The sequence below is a fragment of the Oncorhynchus kisutch genome, linkage group LG19, assembly GCF_002021735.2.
Source record: "Oncorhynchus kisutch isolate 150728-3 linkage group LG19, Okis_V2, whole genome shotgun sequence".
NCBI classification, from domain to species: Eukaryota; Metazoa; Chordata; class Actinopteri; order Salmoniformes; family Salmonidae; genus Oncorhynchus; species Oncorhynchus kisutch.
Genome location: NC_034192.2, coordinates 42,720,338 through 42,746,343, shown reverse-complemented (window position 1 = coordinate 42,746,343; position 26,006 = coordinate 42,720,338). Strand labels below are relative to the sequence as shown.

Here is a 26,006-nt window from a genome sequence, read left to right as displayed (position 1 = left end):
TGTTATATCACTTCTTAGAACTATTATGAAACTATATCCACAGCATTTGAGGAATTCGATGCAAATGCATTTAAAGTTCAAATGGGCCCATGCATGATATATGAAAGGACATGATCTGGCCTGTGAATGAACCCATTCAAACCACACATGCTAGACCATTTCTGTATGTGGTCTTTGAAGTGAACAGTATTCAATAGAGACTACATTATTTAAGGATTGCTATGATATTTTTGACTGACAAATACCTACAACTCATAAATGCTACTTTGTTTTTCCCTTCCAAGGGAGATCTACTCGTTCAGAGAAAAGCTGCAGGTGCCTCACAATTGAGTTTCCTTTAAAACCTTTAAATTCCTTTAAAGTACGGAAGATGATTCAATCGGCTGTGTTGTCCTGAAGACCTGACCAATTATCTGATATACACCACATTGTTATCTACTGTATAAAAAACGTGAATCAAACTATTTTACTCTCCCGTCAATTACATCCAACAGTCTCATGAATCATTTGCATGTTCTATTTCACTGAAATGGTTTAGGATCACTGCAAGTAAGCTACTCTACCACACCTACACTGGTGCATTTGACATTTAGTTATACAGCAAAATTGACAGTAAATCAGCAATCCTTAAAATTCTCAAACAAGGATTTGATTAGAAGGATGAAAACATTCCCAAGTTTTGTCCGAAGAGTTACATTTGACATTTTAGTCATATAGCAGACACTCTTATCCAGGGTGACTTACAATTAAGAGTTAAAGTATAGTTTATGTAAACCCGCTTAAATCATTCATATTTGGTTAAACCCATTGGCTCCACTATAAAATCTCCAAAGTTTTGACAAACTGGAGATAACTTATCTAAAAGTACTCAAATATTGATAGCTGTACATGGGGAACTAAGAGAATAAAAAAGTTAATTCACCAAGGATGACACAGACACCAGTATTGGATACCACAGGTCTGGGATCCAGGTATTTCCTATCTTATGACATAGATTCAAACTTTTGATAACAAGTGTGAAGAAGATAATCCATCCCCTGAGCAAAAGCCATTACAATCCCCAAAGTCTAGCTCAGATAGCTGTGCTGCTAACTGAAATAGATTGGGAGAGGAGCCTTTATCGCACTAGAGAATTCCAATGTGTTGTTAGCTCAACATCAATTTGGTGGTAATCTTGCCTCCAGTTAATGGCTGACCCTTTCTAATACCTTACGAAAAACATGATTTTATCTATTATAGTATAGTATTTTCAATCAATATGGCCAACATATTCACATGCACACCTCTGGGACATTCAGGTAGGTTATAGCAGTGGTTGAATGGGATTAGGCAAAGGGTTCACTACTTCAGGATTGGGGACAGAACACTGGGAATCTAAAATATTTTAGTTAAACATAAACATTTTGGAAAAGCTATAGTTACTTTTTTGGGGTAGTTTCCCGTCTTCAAAATTCACACAGGTTCTTGTAGTTGCACATCCAACTCAGTAGATGGCAGTGGTCCATGTTTTGCAACGTTTGAATCAACGCATCGAATTTAGAGGAAGTAAAATCTCCGAGATTGAAGCTCGCAGTCAACCAGGAGTACTGTGAAAGTAGATAACATTTAGAATTGTGTAATTTTTTGAAATGTCTAACGCAACACCAGTGACCAAGCCTTCAAACAAAGAAAACCCCCGTGTCTTCCTTGATGTAGACATCGGTGGTGAAAGAGGTTAAGATAGTTTCAATAAATGCGTTTAGTCGATAGGCTAATGGCTAGCTAGCAGAACCGGGTGATATTAGTTTCTAGAAAAAGCACATTCATTCAAGCTAGCTAGCTAACGTTATCGTGTTCTTAAATTGTTAATGTTACGCCACAGAAAAACTGCAACGACCAATGTAGCCATGTTAAATAACAAATCTGCCATGTGCATGCTGTTTTAAACAAATAGATGCTTGTCTTGTTCGCTCATTTTACTATTTGAATGTACGTTAATTAGCCTAGTAACTTTGTTACCGTTCATTCGCAATTATAACTTACCAGTACATTGCATTTGAAGCACGTGCTGTTATGTCTTGCATGAATAGTCAACACACCAGTATCTACCCGAGTATCCATTTCAGGACTAAACGGCTTATTTTGATGAGTTCGTTACAACTACGTAGAAAATTGCATTTATCAAGGCCATCTATCCACACAGTCGTGACTTATTTTGTTTGTTGTCACCAGTTGGCCGAATCGTGTTCGAACTGTTTGCTGATGTTGTCCCCAAAACTGCTGAAAACTTTCGAGCACTCTGTACTGGTGAGAAGGGAACTGGCAAAACCACAGGGAAACCACTCCATTTCAAAGGATGTCCTTTCCACAGGAGTAAGTAAATATGTCTTTCCACTGTTTGTGTGGAACTCTGCCCCAAACACCCACAGTTTCAAATTCATAAGCGGTTTATAGCTATGTAACTGAGGCTTTATCTGCAGTAGCCATGTAGCTAAATTTCCCCTCTCATTTTGTTCTAAATTACTACCTTGAAACCTCTTTTACCGATGCATAGCTATTATAGATCACATCTATAATTCAGTAGTAAATCAATTTTTTAGCAACTTCAGAAAGTTAATGACCTCTTACTTGTATTTTACGCTGTCAATCAATTTTAGTCATCAAGCAATTCATGATCCAGGGAGGTGATTTCTCCAACCAGAATGGCACTGGAGGAGAGAGCATCTATGGGGAGAAGTTTGAAGATGAGAACTTCTATTACAAGGTAAGGATTTTCATAACGGCATAACATATAGCTGGTGCTAGTATAAATACCTGGCCCTAATCATAACATATACTTTTAGTTTTCTTCATCATCTCTAAATTAACATGTGGGTGTCGGTCTCCTCTCCAGCACGACAAAGGGGGCTTGCTGAGTATGGCCAATTCTGGACCCGCCACCAATGGCTCCCAGTTTTTCATCACCACTGTGCCTACTGCTCATCTAGACGGCAAACATGTGGTCTTTGGACAAGTCTTGAAGGGGATGGGGCTGGTGAAAACACTGGAGGCCATAGAGACCAACGAGGACACGCCTGTCAAGGTAAATCAGTGAAAGCAACTGCCACATTAAGTAGGAGCTTGGTGTAATGTGTGTGATGACATTGTCATCAGAGGTTGTTTTGGGGCATATTAAAACTGCAACAAGCTGTGTGTTTTGTAGCCAGCAGGTAGATTACCTAGTATTTTTCTGTAAGGTGCGTGACACTTGTGAAATGCTCATCATGTATTAACAGTTTTGCTCTGATGTTTCTTTCCACATAGCCATGTGTAATTGCTGAGTGTGGTGAGCATAAAGATGGCGACAACTGGGGAGTAGCACCGAATGACTGCTCAGGGGACACCCATCCAGACTACCCAGAGGACTCCGATGTCGACTTAAAAGATGTTAGTAGGCCTGCCTTTTTTTTCTCTGAATGCTTCTCTTAAAATATTCAGAGAATATTAGTAGTTCTTACTACTAAGTATTAATACGCAAAGAATATTGTCTTAACCCTTATTGACCCTCAATCAGCATATGTGTATTGAGTTAGTCTGTCAAATTAAAAAAGTGTATCATGAACTATGAATTGCTGTGATTGTGAAAATGGCATAAAAGTCTCACACTTGTCTTTTTGGTTAGGTTGACAAAATCCTGTCTGCTGCTGAAGATATTAAGAATATTGGGAACAACTTCTTCAAGAACCAAGACTGGCAGTCTGCAATCAAGAAGTACTCCAAAGCTCGCAGGTGAAACATGGTCCCAGGCCCACTCTTCTCTTGCTGTGATTTGTGTGTGTACTAGGCCTGTCTGCTATTTCATGACATGCTTTTGAATGTGCGATGACCATAGAAGTTGGCCAAATGGCACAAACAGATCTGGGACCAGGCTAGCAAAGTGTGGACTAAATGGTGAAATGTGTCTCTTGCCAGGTATCTGGCACTTGGTGGAGACGAGCAGGAGATTGAGAAGGCCCAAACTAAGCTGGAGCCCACAGTGTTGAGCTGCATTCTCAACACAGCTGCCTGTAAACTGAAGTTGCAGCTCTGGCAGGAAGCCATGGACAGTTGTGACGAGGTAAGTATTTTAGGCCAGCCAAAATCCTAGAAGCAAGCCCTATCACGCTACCATCACTAGGCTACAATACGATTGTTTATTAATGGCAACGATTCAAAGGCCATTCGTGGTCAGTACTGTAAGTCTCTATGGAACTGATTGGGTGCAACTTAGGATATGTATATTTGTAGGTCAATTTGTAGATAAACATTTAAAAGAAACACTGAAGTGCAGTTACTATTTAGTCTGATTGTGTGTGTTTGTTTTCAGGCACTGGAGTTGAACCAGAAAAACACTAAGGCTCTGTTCAGGAGGGCCCAGGCCTGGCAAGGACTGAAGGAGTACAGTAAAGCCATGGTAAAGAAAAACTTATCATACCAGACATATTTCTGTCTTCAAAATGTGTAGCCTTGGTGCTAAACTAAAATGTGCTCTTTCTGGACTGGAACCCATGCCACAGAACTATTTATTTGCACTAAAGGATGCCGTCAAGAGTTGGGCCGACTCGTTTCATGAATCAGTGAAGTTGACTTGTCACGGTGTCTGTTGACTCACTGAAATGTTTTTAACTTGTTCCATTAGAGTGATCTGAAGAAAGCTCAAGAAATTGCACCGGAGGATAAAGGTTTTTACTGCTTTTTTATTGTGACAATCAATCCAGGGGATCATGTCCTCACGTGTTCCTTTCCATATCCCAAAGACTAACTATGGAACACATGGTCAATAGTGAGAGCAGTATATTTACCAAAATTAAACTTGTTTAGAAACCCCCTTTGACAGATGTGCAACATTAGATTTTTCGTTTCATCATGATCGGTTGTTTTCCTTGCCTGACCAAGTGAATTTACTTTTTGCATCCTTTAACAGCAATCGGAAACGAGATGAAGAGAGTCCAGATAAAAGTGAAGGAGGAAAAGGAGAAAGAGAAGCAAATCTATTCCAAAATGTTTGCGTGAAGGTATCAGACAATAATTTGATATAGGCCTATCCTTAAAGTCCACTTGCCAATAGTTATTTTGTTTAGGCAGCTAGCTACAATACAGGTGCAAATTGAAAACCAGGACCATGTAATCATATTGTCTGTTTAATGAGTGGCACACAAGGGTAGATGAAAATGAAGTATAGATATGTAACAAAATGTAAGCAATTTTTTTTGAGGAAGCGTAAACCTGTCAGCATTTTGTCAAGAGTATTTCACATTCTTTCATGTTTACTCTGAATAACTACTGTAATATCCCTTTATTTATTTTTCTGAATGTAAGCCATAAAGATGAAATGTGGTTGGTTAGTTGACTCTATTTCTAGAAATGTCCATACTCCACCTGTATACAATGCAATTAAATACTACCTGTACGTTCAATGAGAGAAGTATGGAGTAAGACAGAGGCATGGTAAATATTTTATTCACCCGCATACATCCTACCCACTAAAGACATTATGTACAGTATCTCATATGCTGTTATTGCTAATGGCACCTGCAACTAGCTAATGAAATAACCCTCAATTTTGGCACTGATTTGAAGATATTTCGATCCATGTCAATGCAGCTTCTCCTGCATACAAATATATAAAATACTTTTTAGTTGCATTCTGAAAACCGTACATGAAACAAAGTCACTGTTTAATGCCCGTACTTTACAATGTTGACATTCAGTTCCATATCTATGCACACAGTATAGTAGATTCTAAAAGCTGTCTTGGCAGCAAGCCCTGAATGTGTTTTTGCAGACACCACACTTGAGGTTTCTGACCTCACTGCTACAATTGGTGCCTCGTGATATGTCTGAATGAAAAGGGAAATCACATTCCATTGTAGGCTGGTCCTCCGCTGCCTTCGGGCACCACCCAGTTGATGTTCTGGCTGGGGTCCTTGATGTCGCACGTCTTGCAGTGCACGCAGTTCTGAGCGTTGATCTGCAACCTCATACCCTCTCCAGTTTCGAGTGGAACGTACTCATATACACCTAGTGAAAGGGGGAATGAAGGGAGTTAAGACAAATCTAACTAATACTGTAAGTCTACTCTTGTGGTGACTTATATTTGATTGTTATCAGGAAACAGGTTTGCAGAGGTCACTACATAGGTTAATAACTGATGTGAGAAATGATAGCTATGCGGCCAGAATTACCGCATGTGTGTGTAGTCCTCCCAGACAGTCAATATATTTGTCACTTTTCATTATCCATTAGATAATGAAATTACATTTCAATGAACAAAAATATAAACGTAACATGTAAAGTGTGTTGGTCCCATGTTTCATGACCTGAAATAAAAGATCCCAGAAATGTTCCATTTTGTTCAGTGTAAATGCATGGTACTGCACAGAACAAAAATGCAACGATTTTACAGAGTTACAGTTAATTGTAATAAAGGTTAAATAAAATGAATTTAACTAGGCAAGTCAATTAAGAACAAATTCTTACTTTCATTGACGGCCTAACCCGGTTGCCGCTGGGCCAATTGTGCGCCGCTCTATGGGACTCCCAAACATGACCGATTGTGATACAGCCTGGAATCAAACCAGGGTATGTAGTGACACCTTTAGCACGGAAATGCTGTGCCTTACTTAGACCGCTGCGCCACTCCGGAGGCCCTAAACTATGGCTTTCACATGACTGGGAATACAGATATGCATCTATTGATCACAGATACCTTTTTTTTTTTAGTAGGGCCATGGATCAAAACCAGTCATTATCTGGTGACCACCATTTGCCTCATGCAGCGCGACATCTTCGCATTGAGTTGATCAGGCTGTTGATTGTGGCCTGTGGAATGTTGTCCCACTTCTCTTCAATGGCTGTGCAAAGTTGCTGAATATTGGGGGGGGGGGGGGGGGGGGCTACTAGAATACGCTGTCATACTTGTTGATCCAGAGCATCCCAAACGTGATGAGGGTGACATATCTGGTGAGTATGCAGGCCATGGAAGAACTGGGACATTTTCAGCTTACAGGAATTGTGTGCAGAGTCTTGTGACATGGGGCTGTGCATTATGTTGAAACATGAAGTGATGGCAGAGATGAATAGCACAACAATGGGCCTCAGGTTCTCATCACGATAGCTCTTATGCCTGCCTGCCCATACCATAACCCCACCACCACTGGGCACTCTGTCGACAACATTGACATAGGCAAACTGCTTGCCCACACGTCTGCCATCTGCCCCATACTGGGGTTCATACATGAAGGGCACACTTCTCCAGTGTGCCAGTGGCCATCGAAGGTGAGCATTTTCCCAATAAAGTCGGTTACGACGCCATATTGCAATCAGGTCATGATCCTGGTGAGGACAACGAGCAAGCAAATTAACTTCCCTGAGACGGTTTCTGACAGTCTGCAGAAATTCTTTGGTTGTGCACACCAAAAGTTTAATCCGCTGTCCAGGTAGCTGGTCTCAGACCATCCTGTAGGTGGAGAAACCGGATGTGGAGGTCCTGGGCTGGCGAAGTTACACGTGGTTTGCAGTTGTGAGGCCGGTTGTATGTACTGCCAAATTCTCTAAAACGACATGGGAGGCAGCTTATGGTGGGAGAAATGAACATTACATTTTCTGGAAACATCTCTGGTAGACTTTCCTGCAGTCAGCATGCCAATTGCACGCTCCCTCAAAACTTGAGACATCTCAGGCATTGTGTTGTGTGACCAAACTGCACATTTTAGAGTAGCCTTTTATTGTTCCCAGCACAAGATGCACCTGTGTAATGATCTTGCTGTTTAATCACCTTCTTGATATGCCACACCCATCAGGTGGATGGATCATCTTGGCAAAGGAGAAATGCTCACTAACAGGGATGTAAACAAATTTGAGAGAAATAAGCTTTTTGTGCGTATGACAATTTTTGGGGGTCTTTTATTTCAGATCATGAAACATGGGACCAACACTTTACATGTTGCGTTTATATTTTTGTTCAGTGTATTTAATGGGTGGTACTAAAAAGTTTGTAATAGTTACATTCTTTATGGATGGGAAACCATGAAAGAGATGCAGAAATATAAATCCCAGGTTCTGGGTCAGTAATTTTGGCCAAACATCTGAAGACTGATTTCTAACAGTGTTATCTGCATATCAAATCAATCATACTGTATTTATTACAGCTCTGCCTCTGTAGCAGTATTGGGTTTGATATTCATTTCACAGAGAATAAACCTGGCTGTGCCGAACAATATCAATGTCGAGTCATATTGGTTGTGCAGGCAATGACAGCACTTGGAAGCAGCAATGGTGTGCACTCTGCTTGGGTTTACTTTATTGATAGAGGGTCAGGTCTTTCAGTGGACAGTCATAACAGAGAGGAAGAGGCGATGCGAGAGGTTTTAAATCTGTCCAGAAAAATAAGCCCACCAAGTAGGGTAGCACATTTAGCACATTTTGGGGAATATATGCAAATTAATATTAATACTATTTAAATGTAGATGTTTTTTGCATTGGATATATTTACCATATGGAGACAAACAAAACTTTTACCTTATCATAAGAAATAATTGCAAATGATTAAATCCTTCCAATAGAAAAATTGAACTTTAATTAAATGAGTTGACTCTTCATATGGGATGATATCACTGAGCAACAAAACAAAGGGAATATTGAATGATCCACAATGATCCATCGCATCTCCCAAAAACGTTTTCAGCATACATCTGTAAAATAATAGTCTAGAAACTAAAGCTTTGGTTGTCTTCCTCTCAGGCTTCCAGGTCTTCTTCCTGGACCTCCTCAATGTCCACCTCTTGAACATCAGACTCTGAGGCCTCATCTTCACTGTCACTTTCCAACCTTGTTGAGGATGGCTCATTGTCAGGCTCAAAAAGACTCAAATTTGCCCGTATGGCCACCAACCCTCGTATTGGTCAGCCTGTTGCGTGCTTTGGTGTGCGTGTTCCCAAACAAGGACCAGTTGCGCTCTGAGGCGGCTGATGTTGGTGGGATTTGGAGGATGATGGAGGCAACTTGGGAAAGAGCCTCAGATCCACAAAGTCCCTTCCACCAGGTGGCTAATGAGATATGTTGGCACGACTGCCATATTGCATCTCCATCCCAAAGCCCTTGCTTGGAAGTGTACTTTGCCAGTCTGCCAAGAATCTTGCCCTCATCCAGGCCAAGGCTGCGATACACAGTAGTGATGACACCATAGGCCTTGTTGATCTCTGCACCAGACAGGATGCTCTTGCCAGCATACTTGGGGTCCAGCATGTACGCTGCGGAGTGTATGGGCTTCAGGCAGAAGCAGCGTAGCAGGGCAGAAATTTGACAAACAAACTTGTTAGAAAGGTGGCATCCTACAACTGTCCCACGTTGAAAGTCACTGAGCTCTTCAGTAAGGCCATTCTACACCAATGTTTGTCTATGTAGATTGCATGGCTGTGTGCTTGATTCTATACATCTGTCATATACACCTGTCGGCAACGGGTGTGACTGAAATAGCCAAATCCACTCATTTGTATCTCAAAACGCCTGGAGGCACCAAAGTAATATTACACAGAAATCTTCAGAGATGTGAAGCACGACTGCAATAGAAGACAACCTGGCAGAGGTGGATTAATAGAAAATTACTGAAGTAAAAGTGAAAGTCACCCAGTAAAATACTACTTGATTAAAAGTCTGAAAGTATTTGGTTTTAAATATACTTAAATATGAAAAGTACATTTAATTGCTAAAATATACTTACGTATCAAAAGTATAAATAATTTCAAATTCCTTATATTAAGCAAACCAGACGGCACCATTTTCTTGTTTTTTAAATGCATGGATAGCCAGGGTCACACTCCAACACTCAGACATTATTTACAAAAGATGTGTGTTTTTTGAGTCTGCCAGAACATAAGGCAGTAGGGATAACCACGTGTTCTCTTGATAAGTGCATGAATTTTACAATTTTCCTGTTCTGCTAAGCATTCAAAATGTAGAGTTCTTTTGGGTGTCAGGGAAAATGTATGGAGTAAAAAGTACAATATTTTCTTTAGCAATGTAGTGAAGTAAAAGTTGCCAAAAATATAAATAGTAAAGTGCAGATACCCCAAAAAACACAAGTAGTACTTTGAAGTATTTTTACACTACTGCAACCTGGAACACAACCCTTAACATATTTCTCATACCTATCCAAGTCTAAGTGATGTTCCTATGGTGTATGGGCGAAGGATGGATGTGTAATTGTGCATCAGTGGTACCTGCTGGACAGAAGCGCTGCTCAGGCCCATCGTAGATGGCCAGGTTGTTGGCCACGGGGACACTGTCGTCCTTCAGGGTAAGGTGGGGGGGCTGGTCCCCCTCGTGGTTGGTGCCACTTAGAGCCACCGAGGAGAGCAGGTCGAAGCTCAGCTTGCCGTCGGGCTTGGGGTACTCGATGGCCGTGCACTCCTTAGCCGGTCTCAGCTGGGCCGAGTCCAGGCCTAGGGTAAAAGAGTTGGAAGTTATCAAACCTTACAGGGCAGACCAGATAAAATAACCTTGGTTTGTTCCCTGAGGCAATTCACTCAGCCTGTGAGCATGATTTTGCTGTTGCCTTGTCCAAAGACAAATTGGCTTAAACAGAAATACTAGCATCCAGGAGAGGGCTTCTTTTTATTCTTACATTTACATATCTCTTTGCTTCTCAATTTTTGGGGAACATTTGTTCAAGACTGTACTATTGTCTTTCTCTTTTGTCAACTACTCACCACATTTTATGCACTGCAATGCTAGCTAGCTGTAGCTTATGCTTTCAGTACTAGATTCATTATCTAGAATATCTTAGCTTCTGGGACTGAGTAGAAGGCAGTTTACTCTGGGCACCTTATTCATCCAAGCTACTCAATACTGCTCCCAGCCATAAGTTAAAAGGTTGCTATATAACCATCTGATGAACGTATCATACAAAACAACCTCAATATGTTGTACCTGCATGTTTCAGTGTCCATGGCTCCTTCCCTCTGAGTATCCAATAGAAGACACCGGTGTAGACCATGCCCCCGTACAGCCCAAAGTAGTTGTGGAATGAGGGCCTGATGTTCCTTACTGAGTACAGCTCTTTCCAGATCCAAGACTTCTTTAAATTGTCCTCATATTCAGGTACATGAAGTCCTAGAGGACATCAGATAAACTAATTGTAAAGCAGAAGATGTTAGAATATCACCCACAAATTAAACTGCTCATTTACTTTTTGTGTAAAAATTCCATTCATGTACATACAAAAATTAAACTGGAAAGAAGCAATTAACATCATTGTTCTCCTATTGGCATTAGTGATAAGAGTCTCGTCAACAAATTACACTCTTTAATAGTGTATTAAGTGCATATTTTATTGTGTTGAAATGTGCCTTATGTTTCACCTCAAGTAACAAGAGGTGTGTGTGCATTTAATCAAAGGAAAGGGTTTTGGTCTGGCTTAATCCTTAAGAGTCCCCGTGCGTCAATCTAATTACCACAATAACAAAATCCCCATCAAAATCTGTCTGTTTAAGCTAATGTGTTTTTTTGGTATGGGCTGCATCTTAATCCACCGCATCCGCTTATGTGGGCCTTCCGCATCTGAGGTGGAAGGTGGCTGAGCTACAGTGGTGTTTGTCAGACCAGGAGATATCCCGAAAATCGGTCTTCTCATGAAAAGGTTTGCGGAGTCCAATTGCTTTGGCCTACAAAATAATATGATCACCATGGAAATATGAGACTCTCACAATGGTCCCCCCCCCACCCCACCCCCAGCAGTTAGGCTACCTGCAGTTTCAGATGCTAGGTCCTTGGCTGTGACTTTGGGGAAGATGGCCTCTGCGGCCAGCATGCCACTCTTCATGGCCGTGTGGGTGCCTTTAATCTTTGGTACGTTCATGAAGCCTGGACTGCATCCGATAAGCATACCCCCAGGGAATGTCACTTTAGGTAGGCACTGGATGGAAGAACAGACAGGTAAGATTATAATCTTTAATGAACCCTCAGAACCAGTGGAAAACCTGACATCAGATTGATGCATTTCCCTAACCCTGCTGCCAAGACACACAGTAGCCTGGTTCCCATTGACCCAAGTTTATTAAACAAGCAATGTCGCTAAAATGTTGTTTTTTTTTAAATCAAAAACATTTATCTGTTTGACAGGGATGGATTTTTATTTTGTGAAACTTTCTTTATAATGGAAACTGATGACTGATTAATAATTTCAAGGTACATGGGGCACATGATGTCATCACATAACTATAAAGCGCCACTCCACATTGAATTGTAAATGCTACTGCTTGCTAAAATAAAAAAATTCAACTATAAAAAGTGTTTATTTGCAGGATAAGGATTGTCCTGACTTTAGAGAATGCCTGTATTGCTTCACCTTGCATTTCTGGTTGGCTGGCAAGTTTCACCATCCAATTATTTCAGATCTGAAGGAGTGCAAGTTAGCACATGAGAATTATTAGAATATGGATGATATTAGTTCATTCTTGCATTCTTCCATGCTGACTTTTGGGGGCTATACCTAAGACATATAGGTAAGAGGGCAAACAGGCTGTCCCCAATTTATTAATGCACAACATCTAAATGAATCATGGAAACACTTCAATCACTTTTATGCAACACAAGATCGTTATGCAACTTCATTACATCATTAAGTCCAGCTGTTTTTATTGACACAAGTCCACTGTGTTTCCAATGGAAACGCACCGTAGCAGGCAATTGTCACATCTATTCTCTATGCCAACTCTATAAAAAAAAAATATAGAAAAGAAAATGGACATGTTAATGGAAACAGCTATCGTCACTGAAGCATGCACAGTGGCACACACTCACACACCTTTGAGTGGTTCATAAATAATATACACGACACACACACCTGATAGCCTCCCTCATTGAGCGCCCTGGCTCCGTAAGCGATTCTGTTCCCTCCCTCCAGGGTCTTGGCAATGAAGGGGTGGTGCTTCCATCGCTGGAACTCTCTGAAAGGGCTGAGGTATGGGTTGGTGTAGTCAAGCCCAACCTGGGAGTGGGGTAATACACAACATTAGTTTTTGACCTCTGATCTACATAAAAGTTAACTATACACATCTCAAGTAGGGCTTGTGCATATAAAGTGGCTATGTTGTGTGTAACAGTGATAACTTTAAACAGGTCCTATACGCTAGATTTAGAGTTATTTAGCAACTCTAGTTGTGAATTATACAAACCTTAGAATGTCTTAGAAATCAAAACATATATGGGCTGCATGGTGCGACTATAGGCTATTGATGATTTGAGAAAGTCGCAAAAAAGCTTGCCCCCTGTTCCTTGCCTCAGGTTGCACATGCTGTTCTCTCATCAAGTGATCATATTTTCACCCTCCAGACTATTCTCAATGTAATTTTGTCTTTACTTATATGTAAAATGAGTTTCGATTTAGAATGGCCCATTATCAAATGGATAGGAACAGGTGCAGGGGCCAAAATACATCCGTATGTACCCAAATAGCGAATGGAGGCCGCTTTCCCACGGTTAGTTTTTTAATCATGCCAGGTAACCAAGTGAAATATGGTCAGAAACATCGATGGTAACACGTTTTGACAACGAAACACATTTCGTTAAACTGTTGACAGCCCCTCTTTCTGCGCACTCGAGAAAGGAATGAAGGAGAGCGAGGAGAGATGGAGATATTCTGTAGCTACAGTGGGGCAAAAAAGTATTTAGTCAGCCACCAATTGTGCAAGTTCTCCCACTTAAAAAGATGAGAGGCCTGTAACGTTCATCATAGGTACACTTCAACTATGACAGACAAAATGAGAGAAAAAAAATCCAGAAAATCACATTGTAGGATTTCTTAGCAAATTATGGTGGAAAATAAGTATTTGGTCAATAACAAAAGTTTCTCAATACTTTGTTATATACCCTTTGTTGGCAATGACAGAGGTCAAACGTTTTCTGTAAGTCTTCACAAGGGTTTCCCACACTGTTGCTGGTATTTTGGCCCATTCCTCCATGCAGATCTCCTCTAGAGCAGTGATGTTTTGGGGCTGTTGCTGGGCAACATGGACATTCAACTCCCTCCAAAGATTTTCTATAGGGTTGAGATCTGGAGACTGGCTAGGCCACTCCAGGACCTTGAAATGCTTCTTACGAAGCCACTCCTTCGTTGCCCGGGGAGTGTGTTTGGGATCATTGTCATGCTGAAAGACCCAGCCACGTTTCATCTTTAATGCCCTTGCTGATGGAAAGAGGTTTTCACTCAAAATCTCACGATACATGGCCCCATTCATTCTTTCCTTTACACGGATCAGTCGTCCTGGTCCCTTTGCAGAAAAACAGCCCCAAAGCCAAAAATGTTTCCACCCCCATGCTTCACAGTAGGTATGGTGTTCTTTGGATGCAACTCAGCATTCTTTGTCCTCCAAACACGATGAGTTGAGGTTTTACCAATAAGTTCTATTTTGGTTTCATCTGACCATATGACATTCTCCCAATCTTCTTCTGGATTATCCAAATGCTCTCTAGCAAACTTCAGACGGGCCTGGACATGTACTGGCTTAAGCAGGGGGACATGTCTGGCACTGTAGGATTTGAGTCCCTGGCGGCGTAGTGTGTTACTGATGGTAGGCTTTGTTACTTTGGTCCCAGCTCTCTGCAGGTCATTCACTAGGTCCCCCCGTGTGGTTCTGGGATTTTTGCTCACCGTTCTTGTGATCATTTTGACCCCACGGGGTGAGATCTTGGGTGGAGCCCCAGATCGAGGGAGATTATCAGTGGTCTTGTATGTCTTCCATTTCCTAATAATTGCTCCCACAGTTGATTTCTTCAAACCAAGCTGCTTACCTATTGCAGATGCAGTCTTCCCAGCCTGGTGCAGGTCTACAATTTTGTTTCTGGTGTCCTTTGACACAGTGTGACTGTTTGAGGTTGTGGACAGGTGTCTTTTATACTGATAAGTTCAAACAGGTGCCATTAATACAGGTAACGAGTGGAGGACAGAGGAGCCTCTTAAAGAAGTTACAGGTCTGTGAAAGCCAGAAATCTTGCTTGTTTGTAGGTGACCAAATACTTATTTTCCACCATCATTTGCAAATAAATTCATTAAAAATCCTACAATGTAATTTCCTGGAATTTTTTTCTTCTCATTTTGTCTGACATAGTTGAAGTGTACCTATGATGAAAATTACAGGCCTCATCTTTTTAAGTGGGAGAACTTGCACAATTGGTGGCTGACTAAATACTTTTTCGCCCCACTGTAAATGTAAAATGTGTCAGCCTATTAATTATGAAAATATATTATTACTAGGCTATTCAACATCAAATACAAATTCACTATCATTGTAGGCTAACTCTGAAGCCGCCCTGCACAATAAATGAACCAACAGCATCTCCTAGACCTACAGTATATATTCTCTCCCAGACTCATGCATAGAACGTTTGGAGCGTAACATAAGATAACCAGTCCATCCAGAACGCATACCATTACAGTCCACACTCAAATGCAATTACTATAATTTGTAAAAAAAAAATAATAATAATTGTATTATAGGCTACACCAATTATGTGCCAAAAACATCTTAAATCTGTTTATATTTTGTATGCTTTTGCATAACATGCGATAGGCTACTACGCTACCGTATAACAGCACAATCGTTATTTTAATTAAAGTTTTTTTTTTTTGACAGTGATTACCGCTGTGAGTCTTCCTGGGTAAGTCTAAGAGCTTTGCACACTTGGATTGTACAATATTTGCACATTATTCTTTTAAAAATTCTTCAAGCTCTGTCAAGTTGGTTGCTGATTATTGATAGACAACCATTTTCAAGAATTGCCATAAGATTAGTCTTGATAAGCAACTCTAGTGTATACTGTATTTGGCCTTGTATTTTAGGTTTAGGGCTGTCCCACCAAAAAATTATAATCTTGGTCAACCATGAATGTGGGAGATCTGTCGACGTGCCCTTGAGCAGTGCGTTGACCCTGGATGCTTTGTTGTGTCGTTCTGAATGGGAGTCTGTTGGATGACTGGTGTGGTGTAGTTGTTGAGCGGGCTTCACTACAAGTATATTGTATGTTTTTGGATATTCAATTTAAAAAAAATAGTAAAACATTTTTTTTTAAATAGTTGATTGGTCGAAAGAACAGACAATTGGCTGAAATGTTTAAATGTATTTTTCCATATATTAGATACATCCTGTGTGTTTTAAACAAATCAACTATACGCACTGAGCTTGTCTGATGCCTTTAGCGAACTGTTTGATTAAATAATTAAGACACATAAATGACTAGAGGGATTCCAACTGCAACTGATTTGATTGTGCCGGGCCTGGCTCAGACTTGCTCAGTGGTAAAAAAAAAGACAGCTAGTGACAGTGTGTGACAGCTAGTGACAAGCACCCGATGTCTTGCTCTCCTCCCTGCTGCAGCAACTACCACAGAACATCAGTGTATCGCGCCTTCCGTGTTGCTGAAGCTGCAACATAATTATAGCCATTTGACTGAAAAGTTGTTTACCGAAATCACTCAAATCACTCAAATCACTCAATCACTCAACATCGCATGCACGTGACCAATAGGACCTGACCTATAGCTTATCATAATCACATTTATAAAAAGGTGATAACACCATAATATATGTAACTGCAATATGGATGCAGAGGATGTGACAAATAAACCCGAAACGGGGGAATGTTTACTGGTTGCTCAGGAGGTAAAGGGCAAGTCAGATGTGTGGAATAAAATTGATTAGTTGTGGAAAATACTGGAGACCAAGAAAAAGGTGCTGTTAGATTACAATATAATTTCTCTGACCGTTTGGAACAATGTAAACACTAAATAAATGATAAGCGTACCACAGAGTCTGTTGCAAAAAATTGTAAAACCTTTATCACAGCAAAGACTAAAAACTGTTGCATTAATTCGGTTTAGGCCTATTTATTGTTTATGATAATTATTCAATGGTCGCTTTTTTATTTTATTTTAAAACAAATCCTTGATTGCATGTCACATCATGAATGAACACATTATTGATTGATACAGTAGCCTATATGTATTGAAATATAAGCCAGAGTACGCTACGGTATTAAGACTAAACAGTACGCACTCTTAGGCTTACAGCTAGATGGTGGTTATACAAGGCTACTAAGCCTACTAATGATAATGACATTACTTATAATGATCATAATAATAACAATAAGTAGCTCAATGAAAAAGGAGGGTTATTATTATAAGAAATATAATTTTAAACAATTTGGAACAGTGTAAAAATTAAATAAATTATAAATAATAACAGAGGCTAGTCTTACCAAAAAAAAGCCTTTATTACAGCATAGCAAAGATTAAAAACAGACAAATTGTGAAATTGTTGCGGGAGGCTTGGTGCTCACGGAATCAGTAGGCTATTAAACAAACACTCAAAACAGACAACAGAAGTAGGATCTGTCTCATTTCTAGATGATTTATTTAACAGTTAGCTATTGATTATAGATCAAATTAAGTTGGGGTTTCCTCTCCAACTTTCTTAGACAATTAAGGCCAGGGCTGTTTTCTCATCCCCTAATGCTGCCTCCACTGCATTGTTTTCAACACCAATATGCTGGTTAACTTTGTTATTATGCACATTGTAACATGGTCTAGGAAAAGGCACCAATTTAACAGCGCACTGATGGGATTTAGGACCACTATGCAATGTGGGAGAAAGCGCATGTTATAAAATGTATAATACCGTGTAATAACATAACCATATACAACTTTAGTAGCACGTCTTAGACTGATGGACTGTGCCACCCCCACGGCCTCCACAATGGATCAGTCCACTCAAAGTGAGTTAAAACCATGATACTATTTTGATGATGTGTTTGATATGAATTTCAAAGGCATTTGCATTGATGTTAGAGTGGTTAGTTAGAGGGACAATAGAGCGCTGACTAACAGACCATTAGCGACTTGATGGTTAGTGATTTGGGTACCATACCAATGCATGTCCAGAGTGCATAAAAGGAGATTATCGTGACTCAACGGTCACTGCGGTCGTGTCTCATGACTGCCGGTGTGGTGGTAATACGGTCACCGTAACAGCCCTAAGTTGTTGTTTTAGGCCTAATTAAGATTCACATGATAAGCTGACAAGCATCCCCTTAAAAAGGACAATAAGATAAATGGGTATAGTACATTGACATACACATCTCAGTGGTAAAAAGGTTACTTCATTTAGAGTTCAGACCATTTGAAAGTGTTAGCATGTCTAGTAGTTTGACTGTTGCCATTAAATGGCATCAAGGAACCAAAATGGCCACCATAACAGGGACTCACCACAAAGCCCAAGGCCACCAGTGGCTCACCCTCGTTCAGGTGGTAGAGGAAAGAGCCGCCGTACGTGTTCCTGTTCAGGGGCCAGCCCACCGAATGCTCCACTCTGCCCGGTCTCCACTTCTTCTCATCAATCAGCCACACCTGGTCAAACAGAAAATAACACCATTCATGGAAGTCGTTCTGCATAAAAGCACCTGTTAAATGACTCCAATGTAAAATGTAATCAATATGCCATTCTAATTTGGATCCACTTAGAAATAATAGCTACTACAAATTATAATAAATTAATGGACCCTTTCAATCTGTAATGGATGACTGGTTGAAAACAGAAAACCAATTATAGAGTATTTGTTTAATTCTGCCCAAATAAAAAGATACTTTGAGAAAGACACTTTGGGATTTGAGGGGGCAGGGAGAGTTACCTCTTTTAGGCCAATGGCGTAGGTCTGTGGTTCACAGTTCTCTCGGAGGTTGAACTGCCTGTAGAGCTGCTTGGCCAAGTGGCCATGGCAGCCCTCTCCGAACAGTGTCACTTTAGCATGGAGTTCCATCCCCCTCTCAAACACGTCCTGCAGAGGCAATGTAGAGGAGTATGTTATTCTGATACACCAGGGATGAGGCTACTTGTCATAAATACTCTATTCACTGCTGATTCTCCCTTGTTTTTCATCAAACTTGCCATTTTCACAGCCCAACTCTAAACTCCCAAAGTCATACTGTATGCTTCACATTGGTGAATAAGTGACTGTACTTCAGAAGTTTACCTTTGGCGAACCATCCTTAGCGATGCCCACGTCATTGGTGGCAATTCCTTTCACACTTCCATCTTCATGAAACAAAACCTAAAAAACACAATCAGAAATTAAACACTTTAGAAAGTAGAATACAAGCGAACATGATCAATGAAAGCCAGTCATGTCCAGTCAACACATCACAGTGAAATCAGTTATCGATCTCAGGCATGAAAACGCCTCAAAATATCACGGCCAATATTTGGACAACGGCATCCAATTATGTAAATGTTTACAGAGAAAAATCTGACGTTCGAGAAAAGATCAATGTAGCTTGTCAACAGTAATTGTCAACCCTTCACTAGTAAGATGGCCTGTGTTTTCTTAAAATGTGAGAGAGGTAGAGAGTGGGCAGGGCTCACTCACCTCAGCAGCAGCGTAGCCGGGGTATATCTCCACTCCTAGCTCCTCAGCCTGCTCTCCCAACCAACGCACAAAGTGTCCCAGCCGCACAATGTAGTTCCCATGGTTGTTCATGGGCAGACCTATAGAAAAATCAAACAATTGTACAAAAACAGACTGACCAGTCAAAGCTAATACCATCATTTCTGTATGTTTATAACAGAGCTTACATGTGACAAGCTAGAGGTGTCATTTCATGTAAACATGCATGTGACTTTACCTGGCAACATTGGGATAGGGATCCGGTATTTCTTGGTTAGAAGGCTAAACACATCCTCTGTCACTGGTGTGTTCAAGGGTGCCTAAGGGAAGAGTACAAAAATAACATTAGCACTTATCTTTAGTCTGTGTTGCTTGAAGACATTCCAGTGGGAAGTATCACAGTGTTGTCTGGGACTGTGATGTACTTTCATAGTTCTCTAAGAATGAAAAAAGACCAAGAAAATGCCAGGTCTATATCCTGTGTGTATCCATCAAACACAAGATGTCTGAATTGAGCATATGCTGCATATCCCTCACAGTCATTCTAATAAAGAGCAGAGATGTGGACAATTTCAATTTAATCTCTCTCAGTGGAAAGAAACTCCTGCAGAGTAAACTCAGTGCGAAGATGCTTCTTTCCTTTGAATGACGTTGTAATATTGTAACATTTACAACAGACCGACTGAAGCAGCCTCCAATTTTATTTTTTACTTTAGTTTCTTTCGTAAATATTTTCTTAACTCCATTTCTTGAACTGCATTGTTGGTTAAGGGCTTGTAAGTGAGCATTTCACAGTAAGGTCTAAACCTGTTGTATTCAGCGCATGTGACAAATAAAAGTTGATTTGTGAGGGCATTTCAGTTTTCCCCTAAATGCATTTAGCAGCAGTGCTCCGCCGGGGAAGAACCCCCCTAGAACACATTGCCCCCAGCAACTCTGCCACCGCTGCTGAAAATAATTCTAGGGGAAACCCTGCATTTCAATTATAAATCTCATTCTCTCAATGGAACTAGGAGCTTAATTCAATTCATGAATGTGTATGGTGAACTGACACCAACTCTGTAATAACTAATAGAATAAAATGAGGAAAAACCAAATATTAGAAGTTTTTGCTCAAAAATTCTCATTTACCCAGAGTAGATGTCACCAGTCAAATAAGCTTGCCAGTTAGACCTAATGAATGATATCGTTGCCTGTCTCCATTACCTGAAGTAAGGAATACACACACACACACAAGAAAGAAAAGCGAGTGGAGTTAAGGACAAGAATAAAGATGAGAGGAGAAAGTTAGAGACCCATTTATATGTAACAGTTAAAGCTAGAGACAGATAGCATACAGGTCCTACACACACACACACACACACACATTTGACTCCAAACAGAGACAGATGAGATGACACAACCAGGGCTCAAAACTACTTTTAACTGGTTGCTAGGGCACGTTAGTTTTAGTTTAGTTTTTGGTTCACAATTTGCTTGTAAATCTATACATTTTTTCAAGATTTATTCAAACAGCAATGGATATGCAGACCAGGTACTCAAAAAGTTAGGTTCGAAGTCGTGGTTGAATCTTTGCGATGCCCAATTCAGTCATCAGGCACTGTTTGAATGGACATTTCTAAAGGCTTTCCCAAAACACCTTCCCAATTAAATGTTGACTAAAAAGTAAGCGTACCTGACAGAATGATATCATGATGATTTGTATCAATTGGGGGACATTTGTTTTGCAATCTCATGTAGCCTACACTGTACAGTACAAAAACGCCGCTAGCCAAACAATGGTCTCTTGCAAGGCGTGCAATTTAATTAAAGGGTAACTACACCCTCTAATTAAGATGTTTTGATTGTTCCCAGACCTCAAAAGTGGTCTCCTGATGTGGTTTAAGCATTGTTGTGGACTTAGAACATCCATTTTCTTTTTTTGTGAGTGATAACCTAAAAACAAAAGTGACTGTTCAAAATAAAATTGCTAACAATAACAGCCTTAATGACATTTGCGCAAACAATCAATGTAAATATGATATTCTCAAGTTAAAATGAAATTGTGTATGGAGGGTAAGTATTATAGGCTACTTGGTCAGCATGCAAATTAATAATAGCTACTTGGTTAACATGCAAATTACAGATAATATTTAAATGATGTGCATCATCCACTTTCCCAGGCCAGTAGCTTTCAGCTGGCACTGGCCCAGTGTGCCACTAACAAATTTACCAAAATGTCAAGCCCTGCAAGGGCATGCTAATTTAAAGATGGCTAGTCATTATTAGCCTGGTTCTATGTGGAATGCAGGTACATTATGGGACACAGGTCATTATCTGGGACACTGTAAAGTCCATGGAGAAAAAGAGCACCTCCTCCCAGCTGCCCACTGCACTGAGGCTATAAAAAACTGTCACAACTGATAAATCCACGATAATTGAGAATTTCAATAAGCATTTTCCTACGGCTGGCCATGCTTTCCACCTGGCTACCCCTACCCCGGTCAACAGCCCTGCACCCCCACAGAAACTTTCCCAAGCCTCCCCCATTTCTCCTTCACCCAAATCCAGATAGCAGATGTTCTGAAAGAGCTGCAAAATCTGGACCCCTACAAATCAGACGGGCTAGACAATCTGGACCCTCTCTTTCTGAAATGATCCACCGCAATTGTTGCAACCCCTATCACTAGCTTGTTCAACCTCTCTTTCGTATCGTCTGAGAACCCCAAAGATTGGAAAGCTGCCGCAGTCATTCCCCTCTTCAAAAGGGGGAGACACTCTATACCCAAACTGTTATAGACCTATATCTATCCTACCCTGCCTTTCTAAGGTATTCGAAAGCCAAGTTAACAAACAGATCACCGACCATTTCGAATCCCACCGTACCTTCCCCGCTATGCAATCTGGTCATGGGTGCACCTCAGCCACGCTCAAGGTCCTAAACGATATCATAACCGCCATTGATAAGAGACCATACTGTATTCATCGACCTGGCCAAGGCTTTCAACTCTGTCAATCATCGCATTCTTATCGGAAGACTCAACAACCTTGGTTTCTCAAATGACTGCCTCACCTGGTTCACCAACTACTTCTCAGACAGAGTTCAGTGTGTCAAATTTGATTCTCTGATCCACCTCCATGCAGACGACACCGTTCTGTATACTTCTGGCACTTCTTTGGACACTGTTAACTCCAGACGAGCTTCAATGCCATACAACTCTCCTTCTGTGGCCTCCAACTGCTCTTAAATGCAAGTAAAACTAAATGCATGCTCTGCAACCGATCGCTGCCCGCACCTGCCCGCCCATCCAGCATCACTACTCTGGACGGTTCTGAATTAGAATATGTGGACAACTACAAATACCTAGGTGTCTGGTTAGACTGTAAACGCTCATTTTTTCTTCTTCTATCCTTTGCACCCCAGTGTCTCTATTTGTACATTCATCTTCTGTACATCTATCACTCCAGTGTTTAATTGCTAAATCGCAGGTCGCAGTTGTAAGTGAGAACTTGTTCTCAACTAGCCTACCTGGTTAAATAAAATAAAATAAAATATAATATATATTGAGCATTTAATACTTGGTGCGACCAAATCATGTGTTGGTGCCATCAACTTTAAAAAGTTGGTCGCAACAGTGTCACCAGTGAAAAAAGTCTTAAGCCCTGCACACTAACATACCCCTCTCTCCTTCCAGTCTGAGAAGAGCTCGTTGAGGGCGCTGGGCTCCAGGCAGGCCCCGGAGAGAGTGTGTGCGCCGATCTGAGAGGCCTTCTCCACCAGGCAGACACGCAGCTCCTTCTCCTGCTCATTGGCCAGCTGCTTTAGCCGGATGGCTGCCGACAGCCCTGCGGGACCCCCGCCCACTATCACCACATCAGCCTCGTCGGCAAACCGTTCCATCTCCACACCTGGACAGAGACAAAACACCACACACAAATAGGTGTGTCACCAACTGGGTTTGGAACTGTGTTAGCTCACTGAGCTACAGCAACAGTCATTAGCTTGGGAGAGTTCAAACAAGTCTTCAGGTCTCAGGCAAGGTTACACAAGCCTCTGTAAGACAAACTGGAATGAATAGCAGTATGTAGTGCTATCGAATGTCAAAAGTGGAAATGTGTAGCGCTGACATCAGAGTTACAATAACTTAACTTACAAATAGTATACACTGAAGGACAAATGTTTGTTTTAGGAAGACATAAGCCTAATATATTCCCCAGTCACTCACATGAGATTATTTAAAAGTTAACATGTGAGAAAAGGTGAGAAAAACAAAGGTGTTTGGGTGTTGCATAATGCAATACATTCCATTTCAGACAGTGTGCCATAGATGAGGTGAACCATAGATGAGGAGGATTACCCCCATACAGGTACAGGTCTTTGTCCCTGGGGCAGATTGTGTAATGTGATGTTATGTACCTTCACGTAGCTGGTCTTTGTCCCTGGGGCAGATTGTGTAATGTGATGTTATGTACCTTCACGTAGCTGGTCTTTGTCCCTGGGGCAGATTGTGTAATGTGATGTTATGTACCTTCACGTAGCTGGTCTTTGTCCCTGGGGCAGATTGTGTAATGTGATGTTATGTACCTTCACGTAGCTGGTCTTTGTCCCTGGGGCAGATTGTGTAATGTGATGTTATGTACCTTCACGTAGCTGGTCTTTGTCCCTGGGGCAGATTGTGTAGTGTGATGTTATGTACCTTCACGTAGCTGGTCTTTGTCCCTGGGGCAGATTGTGTAGTGTGATGTTATGTACCTTCACGTAGCTCGTAGCTGGTCTTTGTCCCTGGGGCAGATTGTGTAGTGTGATGTTATGTACCTTCACGTAGCTGGTCTTTGTCCCTGGGGCAGATTGTGTCGTGTGATGTTATGTACCTTCACGTAGCTGGTCTTTGTCCCTGGGGCAGAATGTGCAGTGTGATGTTATGTACCTTCCCATCGTGGGTCTTTGTCCCTGGGGCAGATTGTGTAGTGTGATGTTATGCGAGGCGTTACTGCGGACGAGCATTTCCATCTCCATGTGTAGAGCTGTGGAGGTGCATGATCTGCTTTCACTGTTTTCAACGCTCTTATACACCTCTGGGCTGCAAAGAACAAGGCAGATCCTTTCAGTGCCGACTGGCAAGGAAGCTGATTAAGTTAACTTGTGTAAAGTACGATCTATCTTATGCACTGTACTAACAATCACAGTCAAAAGTACACTCATGGAGGCCTGGGAAACTCATGTCACTGGTTATGATGGATCACACAACTGAAGGAGAAGTAACAAATTATCATGAAGTCATCATGTGAGTGTTTATTGGGCTATACAGCAGAACTGTACAATACACTGAATGTGTCACTATTCTTCTGCCTAGCAGCTTGTGATATATTTGTATGGACATGTGCATTTGTCAATAGGCACTCTCTTTTCTGAGATTGTCAGCAGAGTACTGGTATCAGCCAGATAAGTTATCAGTTATCATTATATTATCTTTGTCAATCATCTCCCTGACCACCTTCCTCTGATCAAGCCATAAACTGTCCCTCTGAATCTTTGGAGGATCCATGCCCTCAAAGTCTTGGCCTCTATTGGTTACAATAACTGTAGCAAGCTAGAACGTTAGCTAGCTAGCCAGCCAAGTTACTTTCAAAAGGGCATATATTTATATTATTATAAGAGTGGTTTCAAAACACACAATGTAAGAGGAAACGTAGCTACCAATTTATTTTTGTTATACACATACTAAAATAATATTCTGACCCATATTCTGACCCAAGGATAGTCGTTCATGTGCACATCTGATTTCAACTTTGCCCTACATTTGGTTTAGCTAGTTAGCTACAGTGCCAGAGTGGAGATAGCTAACGTTAACTAGCTAGCGTTAAAATATTTCACAAAGCTAATGTCACCCATCTTACTATGAAAATATTAGTGCATGCCACTCTCAAATTATAGCTAGGTAGTTTCGATTACTATCATTGACAAGTTAGGGGGACCAATATGTGTCATAAGGCAAGAGAAAGAACATGGAAATTGACACGACGTGTGCATAGCTAGCTAACTTACCTTGAATTGAATATCTGCTAGCTGGAAACATCGTATGAATTAACATTAGTCAGCTAGTACTAGCTAGCTCACCAGTTAGCAGCGGTAGTCTTTGGGTACATACGAAGTGCTCTCGCAGCTCAGCCACCCCAATGATCGTGCAACTCTGACTGGACCACAAATCTCTTCCAGAGACACGTTATAAAATTCGTCTCATAACACATACATAACATACCGTTGAAATGATCAGTAACTGCGCATAAGCTGCAATGTTCTGGCACGTTCACGTGAGTGAAAAAAGGCGATACCTGCGTAAATGTAGATCTCACACTGACTGGCTTGACTCAGAGACATGTACACTGTAAGTAGTATCCGTTTCATAATCAAATCAAATTGTATTAGCCACATGCACCGAATACAACAGGTGTCGACCTTACAGTGAAATGCTTACTTACAAGCCCCTAACCAAAAATTACTGATAAGAATAAGAGATAAAAATAACAAGTAATAAAAAATAAAAAAATAAAAAAATAAAAAAAAATATATATATATATATATATATATATATATAT

General features: G+C 40.8%; 2 protein-coding genes across 3 annotated transcripts; one reads left to right on the top strand and one right to left on the bottom strand.

The window, feature by feature from the left end:
• The first annotated feature begins 1,513 nt into the window (after positions 1 to 1,513).
• LOC109864852 (peptidyl-prolyl cis-trans isomerase D) lies at positions 1,514 to 6,343 on the top strand. The gene is made up of 10 exons (XM_020452853.2): positions 1,514 to 1,713; positions 2,212 to 2,352; positions 2,637 to 2,743; positions 2,873 to 3,061; positions 3,283 to 3,405; positions 3,641 to 3,747; positions 3,931 to 4,075; positions 4,325 to 4,411; positions 4,637 to 4,679; positions 4,922 to 6,343. The coding sequence occupies exons 1-10, from the start codon at positions 1,629 to 1,631 to the stop codon at positions 5,008 to 5,010; spliced, it is 1,116 nt and encodes a 371-aa protein (XP_020308442.1). The 5' UTR covers positions 1,514 to 1,628; the 3' UTR covers positions 5,011 to 6,343.
• Positions 5,123 to 25,765, bottom strand: LOC109864851 (electron transfer flavoprotein-ubiquinone oxidoreductase, mitochondrial-like). Of its 2 annotated transcripts, none has more exons than XM_020452852.2 (13): positions 25,456 to 25,765; positions 24,338 to 24,490; positions 23,089 to 23,318; positions 19,669 to 19,750; positions 19,413 to 19,531; positions 19,020 to 19,097; positions 18,678 to 18,824; positions 18,256 to 18,396; positions 12,842 to 12,985; positions 11,743 to 11,911; positions 10,927 to 11,109; positions 10,218 to 10,439; positions 5,123 to 6,018 (listed from the first exon to the last, which is right to left on the bottom strand). In XM_020452852.2, exons 1-13 carry the CDS (start codon positions 25,499 to 25,501, stop codon positions 5,855 to 5,857), a joined length of 1,878 nt encoding a protein of 625 aa, XP_020308441.1. In that variant the 5' UTR covers positions 25,502 to 25,765; the 3' UTR covers positions 5,123 to 5,854. The 2 variants fall into 2 exon arrangements, with proteins under 2 accessions (XP_020308441.1, XP_031653190.1); XM_031797330.1 differs by having other exon boundaries at positions 5,431 to 6,018; positions 25,528 to 25,685.
• Between the last annotated feature and the right edge of the window lie 241 nt (positions 25,766 to 26,006).